Source organism: Clinocottus analis, unplaced genomic scaffold (assembly GCF_023055335.1).
Source record: "Clinocottus analis isolate CAN_PGR_092001 unplaced genomic scaffold, fCliAna1.0.p SCAF_1, whole genome shotgun sequence".
Taxonomy (NCBI): Eukaryota; Metazoa; Chordata; class Actinopteri; order Perciformes; family Cottidae; genus Clinocottus; species Clinocottus analis.
The window spans coordinates 18,154,119-18,171,316 of record NW_027175820.1 but is presented as its reverse complement, the minus strand read 5'-3'; the positions used below and the strand labels follow the sequence as shown (position 1 = coordinate 18,171,316).

The 17,198-nt window shown below is 41.3% G+C and overlaps 1 protein-coding gene across 4 annotated transcripts in view; it reads right to left on the bottom strand.

Annotated features, from left to right (window-relative positions):
- The window catches only part of LOC137802531 (protein unc-13 homolog C), a 95,770-nt gene that overhangs the window by 36,104 nt on the left and 42,468 nt on the right, over window positions 1–17,198 (bottom strand). For all 4 annotated transcript variants that reach the window (XM_068600510.1, XM_068600682.1, XM_068600595.1 and 1 more), the window contains 4 exons: window positions 10,569–10,658; window positions 9,385–9,513; window positions 3,226–3,359; window positions 946–1,031 (listed from right to left, as the gene is read on the bottom strand). In XM_068600510.1, the coding sequence (XP_068456611.1) occupies window positions 946–1,031; window positions 3,226–3,359; window positions 9,385–9,513; window positions 10,569–10,658 (439 nt within the window). The remainder of the gene's footprint in view (window positions 1–945; window positions 1,032–3,225; window positions 3,360–9,384; window positions 9,514–10,568; window positions 10,659–17,198) is intronic.

The window sequence follows — 17,198 nt, the reverse complement described above, 5'->3', positions numbered from 1 at the left end:
TGACTGCTATGGAAGGATGGATTTACACTCTTGAGTAATTAGCGATAGTGGAAGAAATTGATTGATTATTTTGGCTCATGCTAGATTACAGATTGTAAATCCAGCATCTGTCAAACATTTTAACAAAACAACCCTTTTTATACCTTTATCCAGAACACTATAGACAATCATTCTTAAATACTAGTTGTTGAAACTTTTTTGAAATCTACATGCTACCTGCTACTGCAGATATACACAACCACAATATCAAAATAAAAATCTGCATAAACCTAAAATATACCTTACATAATTAAAAAGAAAACTACTTTTGACATGTCCCTTGGATATTGCTTGTGATGACAGTTGGACCACATAGTTACCTTAAGTGCAGGAACACACACACACACACACAGTAGCATGCACGCACACAAACACACACACACACACACACACAGCACAGCACAGCAACACACTAACCTGAACATCTCTTCTGATTTCGATTATACCATAAGTCAATTGTTTATCTTGATTGAAAGAAGTTCCAGTTCCTCTTTAATGATCAATAGAGGGAAATCAGCAGAGTGTAATCTAGATAGGCAGTCGAGCTGACCACAGCCGGACACGCCCGATAAACAACACTGTCACACCAGCCAATAAACAGCACTCAGATTCAAAGAGGTACAGCACAATAACACTTCACACTTACTCCAGAGTCGTTACACAGGAAGGAGAAGGGCCAAATTATAATGAACTGCTAATTAGTAAATAGCTCATGAGTAGCTCGTCATTCAGTAGCGACTACTCTGGATGTCGTGCGCACTGTTACACAATCAAGTGTAACGTGTTACTCTAAACCGACTCTCAATCTATTTATACCATTTATTCTTAGATCTCATTCACCATTACACCCTTATACTAGCGGGCCCTCAAGCAAGAGATCACGGTCTGATCAGCTGCATTACTCACCTTCCATTGCATACTTCATATCTAGGGCAAAGAGGCTCCACATGATCTCGGCGCTGATCTTGCCCGCATTCAGCTCCTGCGGGAACCTGATGGAATTGAAAGGGATTCCAATCAGACTCATTTCCGTACAATGACACACTCGAGTGGGTGGCCCGATGGCTCGGCCCACCCGGAATCTCTAACGAAAGACTTAACAGATGTGCAGGGAGACACGGTTGGTGAATCTCGTAATCTAATAATCCCGGGTCTTTTCTAAACCTGGTTGAATTGGGGAGGAATGGAGACGCATGCACATGGCATAGAGATTAGAAAAAGTGCAAGAGACAGAGAGCGAGAGGAAAAGAGAGGGAGAGAGAGAGAGAGAGAGAGAGAGAGAGAGAGAGAACCTATTTGGTGCTATTTTGAATGGCTATAGATTTTCAGTCAAATCTTGAATGTGAGGTGTTAATGGTTTAATCAGCCACATTTTCATACAGTGATAGGAGGACATTTATAGATGACAGGGCCTTGGCCTGAGAAAGGTCAATTTATTTGGAAATGTTTTACTTTTGCTGGAGACCGCCATGTTTCTGACAACAAAACACATCGGTCTGACGGTTTCCATTCAAACAGTAATCATCTGCTCAGGAAAGACATTTGCTGCAATCCACTGCCTACACGCACACACACACACACACACACACACACACACACACACACACACACACACACACACACACACACACACACACACACACACACACACTTTCCTCTTCCCGCCCCAACCCAAACTGCACACATTCTTTCAGGCAAAGGAACAAACACTGCAATAAGAAAGCAAATTTGGGAAATAAAAAACAACAACAAAAAAAACAGAGACACAATTGCTCCCTCTTTCATCTCTATCACTCTCAGATTATGTCTCTCCCTCTCTCTGTTTCATCATGCAAGTGCACTGTGGGCGAGGCAGTCAATAGAAAAAGGGCAAAACATGAATATAACATCTGCAGCTACTGTGCATGCTTGTAGATGGTTTACGATCTACTTTGACGTGAAATAAATTATGTTCTGTGGTTCACGAGCCGAATGATGAGCGTTCATGGAAATAATCTCAAAAGCTTCTTATCTGTCACAGTATTTTAAACACCTGCAGGATCCAGTTGTATGTTTCCAATCATAACATACATTCTGTAGATCACTCTACTGGCTCAAAAAGCCAAGCAAGATTCAGAATAAATGTTCTCAGCGCAGAACAAGAGCAACATTTCATCAGTTTTCCCTCTGGCAACAGCTCCCATTATTTAAAGGCAACAAGTCCACTCCTGGGTTTATAGTGAAAAAGCATCAGAGTTGCTGTCACTCTGGAACTTGACCAGGGGAATGTGGAGGAAATGGGCATGAATATTGCAAATCTATCATTAGACAGTGTAGGAGAGAAAGCTTAGGGCATAAACAGAGACTTAATAAGCGTCGTAAATCAGCAGGAGGAAGGAGAAAAGAAAAGGGGGAGGCGGACGCGTGAGAGGATATGTATGAGCGAGGCAGAAAAGAAAAATATGATTCATCTCATTTCTTATAGGGTGAATTTCACAGTCGTTTGTTTGATTGTATGAACCTAATCATGAGAGGGATGTAAACACAAACATCCCCTCAACACCTTCACCACAACCAACCTGTTCCTACAAACAAATCTCTTATCGGTTATATAACTCAGCGACACTGCGTTCCCCTTTTATTCATCCGTCCTATGGTGAGCCATACAAATAAACCATTTTTTACCGCTGACTTCTCTGGCAGCCTCCCAGCATTTTTACACAACACTGTGCTCATTCATGTCTCGACTATCAGGAAATACATTTTTCAAATTTAAAGGAGCAAGAAGGTTTTTTATTCCACCCTCACATTCTTTAAACAAAAAAAAAGGACATATTGAGTTCACATGAGTATCATTAAAGACCAAAACATCACTATTTTATTTTATTTTATTTTTTTCAATATTTCCATATCAAACAAACAAATGCTTTCTTAAATCTCCTTACCAGTCAACCACATTTATGTCCTTTGGTCACAAATGGTTGTCATAAACCCAACAGCATGACGCTTTACAGCATGTCTCTCTGCCTGTTTGGCGTTTTTAGTGTGGTCGTTTATACCTTTGAAATTTAATGGAAGATATATGGTGTAATGTCATGCATTACACCATTGTTGGCATGTCATGAAAATGTGTAATAAAGCAATTCATTCAGCATAGGTTGAACATGTATTTAATCAGATTGCGTGGTAAAATAAAGAAGTACCTACTGGTTAATGACGGGGGTGTAAGCTGTCCGGTCCTCATCGATTACTGACACCATGAGAGTGATGAGTTTTGGCCAGAAGTCCAGGTTCTTTATAGACGGACCCTGCTCCTCTCGAGGAATCTCCTGCTTCCGGCTCTACAGAGAATAAAATAAGAATAATGAGAATCCAAAGACAGTTTGAATATGTTGAAGATGAAGCAGAACAACTCTAATTTGTGGATATCACAAAAATTACCTGGGATCACACAAGAAAAGCCCAAAAAAAGATGGTGGATATACCCACAGTCACAGACTTTAACACATTCATTCTGCATTTCATGTCATAATGTTATCTTGCCAACACTATAGTGGTAATATACTTGCAATTTATTATAAATTGAACTTACAGACTAAAGTATGCATTGTATTAATTCTATTCCAGTTCATCTACTATCATTGTTAGTGCTGCAGTCTGACATCCTCGTGCTGGATTCAAATTACTGGCACAAGAAATGCACAGGAAAGAAGTGATGCATGTTTATAATTTGCATTACTGTTTGAAATTGTATTACAGCCTCACTGTTAATATTGTTTGGCTGTTTACTATTGATAATGCAAACTGAACATTTCAAGTTACCATCAATAGATGTTTGTTTACTGGGAGGCAGTCACAAAAGAAAAAAAACAGCGTATTCGTCTTGTCCACAAAACAATGGACAATTATCAGCATTTTTCCTATCTTTTTTGACGGTGAAGTTATTTTAAATATTGCAGGGAGAACAGAAGAATAATGCACACTGAGCTGCAGGCTGTAAACCTGCAACTCCTTATCATGGCAACCAACTCCGGTCACCGTGCCCTGCTGTTGTGTGGAGCACGAGCAAAACAATCACATAGTGATTGAAGCCACGATGGAAAAGGCAGATTATCAACTGAGCTCTTTTTTTACAACCGTGGGAGTGTGTTTGGCTGCATCGGAAACAGATACTCTAAACAATAAACCTTAAGGATTACAACTTTAACGTTTTTAAAAGCCTAATTGCCCTCCGTTATGTGCTTATGTAGACGTGAGCGTGTCAAAGTGTGTTGCCGAAATCTCTGTGGCGGCACCTCGGTGAAAGGTGTTACATATGAAACGTCTCCGTGACTCTACCATCTGCTCACCCCACACTGAGTGTAACCACACTGATCTCCGGTCAGCACCTAACTGTCACAGTCAGTCACTCTGCCATGAGCAGCTTCCACAGAAAACAAGCAAAGCCACGCACACAGAAAATCCACAGCTGAGGGCACAAGCTGGAACACACTCAGCCATACTGACGGTATGTATCTGTATCATACACTGGCATGATAATATGCAAACACACCCACGCTTATGCTCACCGACAATGACAAATATAATCTGCTGTATGACTGTGTGTTATGGAAATTTACACTGCCAAGCGGGATGCAGTGCACATTCTCTCATTTGTGTGTGTAACTCCAGACTAAAGCAAAATCTTGATGTATGTTGGTGAAAATGAAGTTGTGTTAAAAATGAAATATGTTCCAATCGGTTATTGAATAATTTAGGTTGAATTATTTAACAGCCTTCTGTGCAGCACGGAGAGGAGACGCGTTAGTGAGAGCTTGGGAAATGGAAAAGCAACGCGAGTCAATTCATCATTGATCCGGTCCTCGCAATCGAATCAATTCCCTCAATAATCAAATTGTGTCTCGTGACGTTGATTCTTGTTTTGAATGTTTGGTGATGCAAGGCGAACGTTTAAGCTGGAGGAGCTACAGAATTTAATCTCACAGGAACAAGAAACGCAGACACGGCTTACAGCTGATTCTGTGACAGTCAGTCGTGTCAACCCAGGGTTCACCACTTTAATCATTTGGGTTTGAGACTGCAAAAGTTAAGTCACTGAGCGTGCCATGGTCATAAAAAAACAGATTACTGCTCGTTCCATGGGAGGTTCCATCCCAGGCATCATATTGATCAAAGGCTCATTTAACTTCTTATTTGCATATCCACGAGAGTTTTCTACATAGCAAGACATGAGGAATGCACTGGTTTTTTAATGTGGAGGCAACAGGGAGCTTTACATGTAGCAGAATCAAAGACTGTGTTGGGACTCGCGTTTGAAGCTGGATGCTTGATGACCTTCTAGTTCATAAACCCAGGAGAGTAAATCATCTTCAGTATGCACTACTAGAACTGGTGAAGAATGGCTGAGATGCTAAACCACATTGCTTTGTGTCATCATACATAGAGGCATAGAAGCAGAACCTGAAACAGATTTGTTTGATTTAATTATGAAACCAAAAAAAATGGAAAGGTTAGCAAGAGATTAATAAAGGATCAAAGCAAATAGGAAACAGGCCTGCCATCCACTTTGGCCTCTAAAACATAGCTAATGAGTTCAAAGAGGAAGGCCTGGCCTGGTATGAGACACCCGGGCCATCGGGGGGAGATATGCTACTACAAGATGAATATCTGTTACATTGGAGGCATGATATAATTAAACAAATATCTCTGCATGAGGTGACTCAGCTATGCAAAACCTGTCACTGGGTGTATATGCATGTATGAAGGACACTGAAGGTTGTGTCATCCCCATTAAATTGGATGCAGTATGCATCCTGCTAAAGTATAGCACCGTCTCCCTCTGCTCATCTGTATTCACCTCGAGTCGGTACAAACTCATTGGTAAAGGTGATTAAGTAGCTTGCTGTCTTTTTACAGTCGGCAACACACCCATGGGCTTTACTCCCAGTTGTACAAGGAGATGAATACTGTACTGAACTCAAAGTGCATGGTAGAATGGTGGTCGGGGCACCAGCAGAAAATATTCGTAGCAGTGTATCACTGCTCGAGAGGGTAGCTTGTGTTTTATGTTTATTGTTTAGCACTTTCAGCCCCTGTGTGGGAGGAATCAGCATCAGCATATCACTGGCTCCTCATCAATTCTCGCAATGTGACACAAATTACAGAGTCTCTGATTGAAAGATGTTCGTGGAGAATGTGATCAAATCCCCAAGAGAGAGAGAGAGAGAACGAGAGAGAGAGAGAGAGAGAGAGAGAGAGAGAGAGAGAGAGAGAGAGAGAGAGAGAGAGAGAGAGAGAGAGAGAGAGAGAGAGAGAGAGCTGTGAGTAGAACCAAAGCTGTTGCAATGTATTTTAGCACTCAGAGGAAATAGATTGAATGTGTAAATATTGAAGAAGGAATAACCTCAAAGGCACACTTTCTGAAAACAAACAAAGGCTTCGTCAAACACAGCCATACCAACCATTTGGGTATTGTTGGCAAATATGTGATAATATCCGTTTGAGAGATACCTATCAAATCAATTTGAATTGCCGGCTCACTAACAAGTCAAGTAGTCTTCTAGCTCCTCTGTGACTCGTCTCGCAAACAGGCTGTGAGTTCTTACTTTCGCACGCCTGTCAGCAATCACCAAGCTCCCTCTTCCAAAGCAGAACGCTTCTCTTCATATGTCTACTTTTGCATTCGTATTTGCATAACACATAAGAATGTGTACGTACACGTATACATTTATCAGAGATGCAAGTGCACGCTACAAGGCCTTTCTGACCCGTGCGCCATTATTTGTCATTCACCGAAAGCAAATATGATCCTTTTTCCGTTTGCCCTTTTCCATGAGTCCTTTGCCCTCCTTCCATTTAACCTTCGTCTTGCTTTTTCAAATCACACTTTTCCAGCCAGGCTTAAAGAGACGGTTAAGCCAGATTCTCCCTCTCCTTCCTCCTCCCAGCCATTTTACGCCGAGCCAGAGGCAGAAAGCTTTGTTGTTTGTTATGCAAGATGCCTCGTTGGAGCTTGGATATTTCACTGCCTGCCTGGCCACCGTGACAGCTCTTGTGTCGCAGCACTCAGTCATCGTTAGCAACTGGAGAATCAGGGTCTGAAATGTGTTCTGAAATGAGTCAAAGGCTACCTAGCTCATGTGGACATAATAATTTAGACTCAAAGGGAGATTTGCTCTGGAATGCAGTTGATGTCTTTTTCTTTCTGCTGCGGAGGAAACAATGACGGAAAGGTTGTCAATTTGTGAAACTATGGTGGACGAAGATGTAATTAGGGAAAGCGTCTATCTCTCCGGTTTGGTAATTGCTTACAACCCCTCAGGCTGTTTAAACAAAGAAAGCTTATTATTCAACTTTTGAGCGGATTGCACCCATTATCTTCGAGGACATTATCTTCTGAGGTGGGGAGGCCATTCTCCTTAGGAAGTAAAGCGGAAAAAATATTCGGCGGAGCTGCCTGTTGCCTGATTATTTACTCAGGCAAAGCCAAAGCAAGTAAACTAGTCGATGGAAATCTGCATGTGTTTGGAGAAGGCTACTATAACTCAGGACTGGACGAGGCTGTGTTTCCTGAAAAAAGAAAGAAGCGAGTCTATGAGTGCTTAATATGAAAACATGCCCATGAGCGTGCCTAGTTCCTAGATGAGGAGGCAGTATGGCAGCATGCTTTCATTCTAGTTTATATATATCGTTCACATTGACACGTCATGTGCTCATACAATACACAAGTATCCACCGTGACTCTTGAGAGCCAAAGTAGCTGTAAACAGATGAAATAGGGATTTGAATCAGGGAAGTGCTGCCTCTTAGCAGCACGTGAAGAGTGCTTTTATAAGACTCTTCACTCTCTTTTTCTTCGAAGGTTAAACTCCTTCACGCAAAGTTTGCAATAAACACGGTGACCATGAAATATTGCCTGAGATTTCTAGCTACGTTGAATTTAATTTATATATTACCGGCATTGTCACACATCCACACAAAGGACACTAAAGCTGAAAAGGGAAGTTGATTTTTGACAGGATGAAGGTGATACCGATATACGGCGTGCGTGTAGGAACCTGGCAGTAAATTTAGGGCATTTGTGATTTTACCTGGAGTTACTGACAGATGAATTGGAGTGCTCTCAAAGTAGTGACTCTATTCGATGTTATTGTAATGACTTTTAAAGGACAACTGGGAATTTAATGCAAATGTTCAGGCATTATACATGAAATTAAGTAAGCTACATCATTTAGCTTACAGCTCAATGTTTGCAGTGATGCATGTAGTACGTTCATAAAGACGCCATTCAAGGGGGAGTTATCTGGTTAGTGTTGCTTATCTGCCTGACTAATTACCAGATGTTGAGTTGCTAGTTTGAATATTTGTAGATTATGTACTTATAAAAATTAGCAGAGCAGATATATTGTCAGCTGCTTTCATTTCCTTGTGTTGACTCATAAAATCAAGATTTAGAAAAGCAGAGAATATGACCAAAAACATTGACAATAACACTAAACAAATGTGCATGCATTTTTGATAGTCAGTTTGCCAGTATCCTGTGTGAACAATCCATAAAAAAAAATCAATCCTCTTGTTAGAAATATAATTGTTATATTATCGTACCAAATCCTGGCTTATGGCTTTCAACCCAATGAAGTTGCAACAACAACAACAAGCCTAATGAAAGAAACTAAAGAACACTAAAGCTGAACAGATGGTGGATATATACTAAAACAGGGGTGAAAAAAAACAATCTGCATTTATATTGAGATTTTTTTTCTTTGCAGTAAGATGCACAGAGGTTGCTTCAGCAGACAAGGCAATGTTTGTTAAAATGAGGGATGAGAGAGTTTACCTCCCTGTTCTTCTCTAAGAAAATGCAATGACTATCTGATAACTGGTGAGTTTAGAAAGGGTTGGCTGTCCAACGAGCCAATTATCAACAAGCAGCCAAAGCTGAGAGGGCCAGAGCTGGTCCGGCTAGAAAACCATGCAGCGGGCCTTATTTTGATTAGACTCTAACACCATCCACACCTCATAACTGACAGCTTATGCGCTTCTTCATCTTTTTTGGCACGAATGTCTTTGTTGTTGATTTCACTAGACTTGAGTGTTTCAAGATACATGCTCACTGAATCTAAGTGGGAACTCGGCAAGTGTTGAAATGACGCATTGTTTAGTGTGTGTGTGCGTGACTACATCTGTTAGATGCTAATGTGAGGAACACACAGATCTCAAAATGTGCCACTTATTCACTTTTTGGACTGTCTGTGAATTTGCTGAGCAGTCATTAGTTCTTGTGCAACAGTAGAGGTCTGCTTTTAATAAGCTATAAAGGTTGATTAATTGTGGAAGTTAAAAAAAAAGGGTCTGGAAGTGATTTACCTGGTCAAGGAGCTGGTTGTACAATTCATGACAGTTATCAAAAATGTATTTGTATGTGGAGTCCAGACACGCCTTCACGCAGTCCTTCACCACCATACTGGCTCTTGGTGGACTCTGGAGCTCCTGTACCTGCACACACACACACACACACACAAACACACGCTCATCATTACAATGTTTGTTGTCCGAAGTCTCACAACAATTCATACAACATTAAATCATCCATTAACCACAATGTTAGCAACGCAAATCAATGCCAGTTACGATGTCTTAAATGGATTTTTATGGAGAGGACCATACATCAATGAAGTGATAACGTAATGATATCATGTACCAGAAGTATTACTCCCAAGATATCGCTTCCTTGTGGAAAAACGGCAGCCTTCTTCTATCCATTATGTATCGTGAATTGACATGCGGCCAGACTGTAAATGTGCAGTAAATCGGAGCGTAAAACTGTAGCTCCTGTGAGTGAGCAGCTGTGCGTAGACACAGTGCAGTACGGCATAGGCATGGCACAGAGTGAAAGCCTTGCTAACCTAAAGTGACAGATTTCATTCCTTTGCTCATAGCTGCCATCTTAGCTTCGCTTCAGTGCACCAGCGCTACTCCCCCACTCACGCCAAAAGAGAGCTGAGCGGAGCCTTCATATAGCGCGGCGTGTCAGGACGTACTTTTGGTGGAGAGGAAGACAGAGGAAGACAGAGCTGGACGCGTTTCCATACAGGCTAGCTGTAGTATGCAGGTCAACTCACGTTACACAATCATCGGTCAAGAAAATGGTTAAGCCGTAAGCAATTTGGATTTAAATGGTCAGTGGTGTTGAGAGGGACAGGTTTTTGGGAATTATCAGCGTGACTCAATTATGCATACACAAATCATGTCTGAAATCGATGTGCGTTTATGTTTTTAATTGGATGTTGTGAGATCTCACAGGCATGGCCAGTATTGAAGGTGTCTCAGTCACTGCACAGCTATGGTGAAAGGTTATCGATGATATATTTAAAGGGTAGTGCTGTGCTCCATCATCATTTATTATAATGCTTGTGTACACTGCTTCTTTCAATTCCGCTTAAATCGAGTGCCAAACTCCCCCGTCGCCTATTAAATTGTACTCCCGGCCCATCCAACCTACACATTCTCTCACACACACACACACACACACACATATACACACACGCTACCTTCATCCTGAAGAAGGTGATGCTGGTCAGCAGATCAACAGTGGACTTGAGATCGTGCAGACGCTCTGGGTTTCCTGCAGGGAAATTATCCTGGAGTAAGAAAGAGAGGGGAAAATAACATAAGGACACATCTGGTTCAAAGCAGCCATTTGACATCACGCACCCTCACCCACCACATCAGCTTTGCGTAGCCCGAAACATTGAAATTGATGACAGACCAATGCCCAGCAATCATACCCAAATGGCTGTCTGTCTAATCGTTTACTGGACAAGGGAGGTCTCCGTTGATGAAAACCTCTATTTTGGGGCCATGAAGTCATCAGGCAGCGCAGAGCACCGTGACGGAGAGCATATAAAGCCCTGACAGCATTGAGGAAAGGCCTCGCTGCCCCATACATTAAACTACTTATTCTACATCCTCAGTGCTTTAATAAAATGTAGATTGTTTTCTTTCCTTCCTCTACCTTGTCAATAAAGGCACAATGGGGATTCATGAAATAGAGCCAAATCCTCACAGCAGCCTCTAGGTCTGACAGCACGAGCACAGGGGAGGTCTATCCGAGATCAAGGCCGATCAGCGGAAACAAAACTCTCCTGACATCTTTCCGAGCCGCGTATAGGTTTCTATTGGGTTGATAAATGATTCAAGATGATCAGTCTCCAAAGAAGAAGCAAAAACACAGTTTTGATCAAATATCTGTTCAACACAACGCGAGCAGTGGTCTCAAAAAGAACAGTAGAGAAGAAATCATGAACAGTCAGCTGTCCACATACAGCGCACTTCTCAAGACACATTAGAAATAGTCAAATTTAGAAGTGAAAGTGTACGGTAGTCCCCAGTAAAGATTAACAGCCTCCAGGAAAACAAACTTGACACACATTCTGCACAAGCAAATGTGGACCAGTTATACTATATTTGGCTGCTGAAGGGGGGGAAAAAAGAAAAGAAACTCTGTTGTGAGCAGGCTTTTTTTTACCTCCACTAGATGCATTTTGCATCCCTTCCTTTTTATCTGAACAACATAGTTGTTTTAAGTATTGCATCAATTGTTTCTCAGCAGTTTCTCAGTTTCTCCTTCAATTACGATCAACAAAAAACATTTTCCTACGCTTTCTCTCTCTGCTGATATAGATTTGTTTTCACAATAGCATCACATACATGTAACCTTCAGATAAAAGTGAGACCATCAGTCCATTTGAAACATGGACTCTGTAGCTTTCAATGCAACCTTGAATGTCGCCATTAGCTCACCTCTTGAAATCACCGTGCTGGAACCTTCACGACCACCGCTCAAAATGTGTTTTATCCTTTTACTTTGGTCGTAGGAATTGCAACTTGTATGGAATGAAGCCAATTGAGAGTGCAATTTGTTGCTAAAAAAAGTAATTCTGGAAAATAAATTCAAGGTAATTTGCGAAAACCAATACTCCTCAAGTACTATTAAACTAATATGTGCTTTCTTGGTTTTCCAAAACAGGCATTAACACCTTTTATCTAGGTGAATAAAGAAAATAACCAATGAAAGAGCCGAAAAAATTAATGGAATTTCCACTTGTCAGTCTGCTGATAGTGGAAGTCTGATCCATGGAGCCTACTTGGTTTTTCAATGAAATGATGATTCAAATTGCACGCTTAATAATATCTTATACCATATTTGTACAGTGTAGCATTTTAAATCTGTTAATTTGTGCATTCTGACATTGAAAGGTCTAGCCAATTGGAACAATCTAGCTGCGCAATTATGGTGATTGAAGCCATGGAAAGTCAAGTGCTCATTGACACTCATTATGTTTGCTGCAAAGGAGGTAGGTGGGTTCTTCACAAAAACCAAACATCTACATGCAAAATGTTATGATCACAGCTCCCAATCTAATTAGACATTTGACATCCCGTTTTAATTGCAGATGGCAAAAGTTCACAAAAATGCATTCGTTATTGACTATGTCTGTGCAAAGCAAGTAACAATGAAATAAAATGTATTTAAATTAACAATCAGCTTCAGACCTTATACCATTAGCTTAAAAGGGCAAGGCAAGTTATAGATGTATAGCACCGTATTACACACAGAGGTAATTCAAAGTGCTTCACACTCAAAAGAAAGACAGACAGAAGAATTAAACAAGAGAATGAAATAAATACAGTATTTTACTTTACATTACTGATGTTGAACAAAGATGCAAACCTATTTTCCTCTGCAGGAACCCTACTATCAATGTTTAGTGTTTCTAAAAGCAGTGAGAGTGGTTTAAATAATTTGCCTAACTTTAACAAACGCTCCGTCTGAACACACAACGGCCATAAACGAGAAACTCCAACTTCATCAGCAAAAAGAACAAAGCAACAAGAATCAGATTAAATGCTGAGAAGCAAGCAAGCATACTAAGAAAGCAAAGCATCCACCTCAGAGCCAAAAGTAGACACCACCCGCTCTGCCTTCAGAATATGACGTGAATTCAATTATGAGATGAGACGAGGAGTGAGTGATACTGATGAGCTTTCAGTTATTTGTCTTTGTTCTAGTGTACAATTAATATAGTGTTGGGCCAGTGCCTTTGCTGAGTGCAAAACTTAAAAGCAGTGACTGCTTATAATCAAAAATTGTAAATAAAAGATAGACTGTACAGCTTCATAATTACCATTCATGACTATCCCCGTGTTTAAATATTTAATATTTCTACAGGGGCAGCATAATGGTAAAACAATGTTGCCTGTCAGACACCGGGCATCAAGAGGAGCAAGTGGAGGTAATTATGTGGAAAAAGAGATCAAAAGCAGTCATGCACTGACGGGTACTGGACCTTAAACTGCCACAGGGACACTGCACTGGTCACCCTGCGCTATCCTGAGCAAAGGCCTTTTCCACAGACTGTGTGTCTATGTGTGTGGATGAGTGGCTATTGAAGTTAAAAGTATCAAAAGATTTATTTTTTTTGGCATTGCTGGGCAAAAAAATCCACAATAACCTTTCAGCATATTGTAATTCAAGTGTTATGAGAGTAAACTAGCCTTCTGGAAAACCCAAACCCATTGTCATTCAATGGCAGAAAATCTTTCTAGCCTAGAATTAGCAACAACTACCCATAATGCTAAGCAACGCAGAGAAGGGGGACTTATCAAAAAAAGAGTCTGACGATATCAAAGAAGCGTTTCAGAGATAAAGAGAATATATTGAGCCTTTGACTCATGCCTATGGTTAGCCTTAGTGAGAACTGCTGCATTGTGAGTAGCAGAGAGCTAAACGATTAGCAACCATTTCTCTCCATCTTTGAAGTGCTTCCCTGATTCCTAAATTCACAGTTTTTTCATCTCAAAGGGCTTTACAGGGTCACAGGTTTGCTAGTGACATTATAGTGGCATCGGGATCACAATCACAACAGTACTACGTTTGAAATGAATGGCTTGTGTTTGCTTATATGCCTGTGCTCATCTGGTTTCGAGGGGCTTAGGCCAAAGTGGGGAGAACTGCAGTAAGATGGCTGCATTATCTCATTCAGGATGGCTTTTTGCCTTTTCCACACAACTGCCTACCCTGGAGTATCACTTTAATTACAATAACCTGAAAGTTTTAATGGAATTCTTCCCCAAAAACATCCGAAATAAACTGCCAACCCCAGCAGTAATGGATATACATTTGAGATGTTTTGTTTAAAAAGGACATCTCTTAAAGTGGTTTAACAACCTCTGCTGTTTCAACTGAAATGAGGTTTGGATTTAGTGCACAGCTTACACAGAATTATTATATTATTATATATAATTATATAATATTATTTTTTTTAAAACATGTATATATGCGTATATAGCAGGGGTGGGCAAACCTTTTGGCTCAGGGGACACAATGAGTTTTAAAATTTGACAGACGGGCCGGGTCCAGCGTAGTAATGCTGTGTTCACACCAAACACGTCCCGAATGTTACTCGCGCCTGAAAGGGGATGTGGCTTATCTCCGTAAAAACAGTTACCATGGATCCACCATGCATATAACCACTAGTTATACTTTATACTTGTTATGTAAATTCCGCATACGTCAGATCATCAAACTACATCGTGTCTGGGTTCATAATATTATTCGTAGTCCCACAACAGCGGCTGAAAGACGGCCGCTGATGGCGGTGATGGAGGGCGGAGCTTTTCAACACTGATTGGCTCAAACGCACGTTTGCGCCGCCCGGCCAAAAATGTGTTTTTTCGCTCCCATTTGCGTCTGTGCATTGACTTTCTATGTAATCATCTACTCGCGCGTCAAATTCACAACGTTTTTGGTGTGAACGCAGTATTAGCATGCTGGTTGAAAAAGCGCCGGCTGACATTGTATTCTTTGAACCGCTGTAGAGAGCTAATGTTACAAATGTTAGAAACTATTTTCTTTTCTTTTTACTGGAGGAGGCAGCAGGAGCTATTGCATCGTAGAAAGCAACAAAGCAGGTGTTTGCATTAAGTAACCTTTTCTAGAAAAGGCCCACTGTAAGGCTACACAGACTTACATTTTAAAATAATATCCCAGGGGAGCTTACTGAACAAACATCACTTCATATCAAACTGTCCAAACTAAGCCAACAGCCCAACTCCCTCACAGTGTGCTCTGAATACTGATATGATATGTCCGAACCTGCAAATCCCAGCTGGGACAGACTGGCTATGCAAGGTGCCACTGTGTATCAGGGCCGTTAGAATAAAGTTTACAAGGAAGAAATGTATATGTCGCAAAATGTAAAGTGGCAGGTGCTACCCTGCTCCCTCTCTGCTGATTCAAGCCCCCTGTTTTACGAAAGCAAACTCAATCGGCCTCAGAATGTGATCATGGTGAAATCCATACGATGAACGAACGGAGTAGCCAGATCTGAATCGTATTACTGTCCAATAGTGGCAGGCCGGCTCTGTGGGACGGCTTCAGAAAGTGAGCGAGTGAGAGAGAGAGAGAGTATGAACTGTGTGCATGAACCACTGGTGTGTGGCAGGCTTGACAAGAGAGCAGCAGGCCAGCTCTGGCAGGTGAAGCCAATGTGATATTCTGTGACTGCTCTCATCGCCAGACAGCCAGGCCATCTGAAAATAAAAGAGGTCATCTCTCCTTCACTTAACCCTCCGTTGCCCAGCCACCCTGCCTCCTTTCATTCCACGTCTGTTTCTTCCCTCCCCTTCCAAATAAATATCTATTTCCCTCCAACTCTCTCCCTCTTTATCCAAATCCCATCTCGTCCAACTCACTCTGCTTTTTTCGTCCAACATTTTTTTTCCAAAATCCTCTTTATCCCTCACTTCCTACTTGCCAGTCCATTCTCCGTCTAACTCAACGCCTCTCTCTTTCACACTATTAACTTGCTGTTCTTCTCTCACCCGCTCGTTTTTCTCTTCGTAGGCAGACAGGAGGATCTATCTCTGTGCTATCAGGGTGTGTCTCTTGAATCGCATGCTCGTGGGCCGTGGTAAAGAACAGTGGAATAATAGCCATAACACACTCAATGTCACATTGCCTTTTGTTTCACATTAAAGGTGAGAGGGTCATCTCTCAGTTACAGTTCTCCGTGTGATAACACCAGCAGGGGAGAAGATTCAGGTGCATAACTGTGTGCGAGGCTGTGAGCAGTTGTAGCCAAACAGCAGTGTGGATGTCTGCTCGTTTGTGCGCAGGCATCCACAGCTCTGCGAGTGAGAGATGTGGGTTTGTGTGCTTGTGAATGTGTGGTGGTGTGTGATGCCTAACAGGTTTAGCTCTCCTGGGGTTGCTCTGGAGGATTATGTGCTGTGTGTCAGGATTTCAATCTGCCTGAGTAGAATACAGAGGACCTTCAGTGGCCTGCAAGTGTCAGATCTCTAGCAATTAAAGATGCATTTCCAATTGCAAGGCTCCAGCTTGTTCATTTAACAGTTTCTGGGGGTTGTTTATTTTAAGGTATATGTTTGATTGGCACCTCTTTGTCATTTATTTTGGGTTAGGGAGGGGTAAGAATGTTTACTATGTACTATGTCATTAATTTAAATGATATTACTATTCATTCGTGGGTAATTTAATAAAATGTGCAAAGGCGAGGGTTGTACAAAAAGATCATGTATTGTTGTTGATTCTAATTTAACTTAATGTCATAACTTTTGTGTGGAATGGAATAAACTCTTTCATTATGTTAATTTGAGTTACTATACGTGTGCAATGTTATAATAAACAACGTGTAAATACAACACAAATATGCGGAAACAATGTATATCTGTATGTGAACAGACAACATGCACGCAAGACTGAGCCATAGAGCAGAGCTTCATGGACACAGACAACATGTCGCCTACTGATGCGTCAAATGGTGACATTTAATAATTTACATCAAAGACGGCTGAAACAAGTCGAGCAGAACATTCGCTTCATACAGAAGTTAGCAGAGCAGCTACCAGATATAGCCTGCTGCCCATCATCCAGGGACAATCACCAAACAAATGACAATGAATAATGATCATAGCACAACAAAAAATCCTCCGAGTGTGACTGACTCAGTGGGTGATGAAGATCGATACACATTTTTGCCGCAAAGACTTAAAAAAATGCCTGTACCGCTTTACCCCGGTGTATCACCTGGTAGAGCGCTGCCCCGTGTACTAAGCCTGAGTCCTTAAATGCATGTCGCTCCTTTCTTTTCCATAAC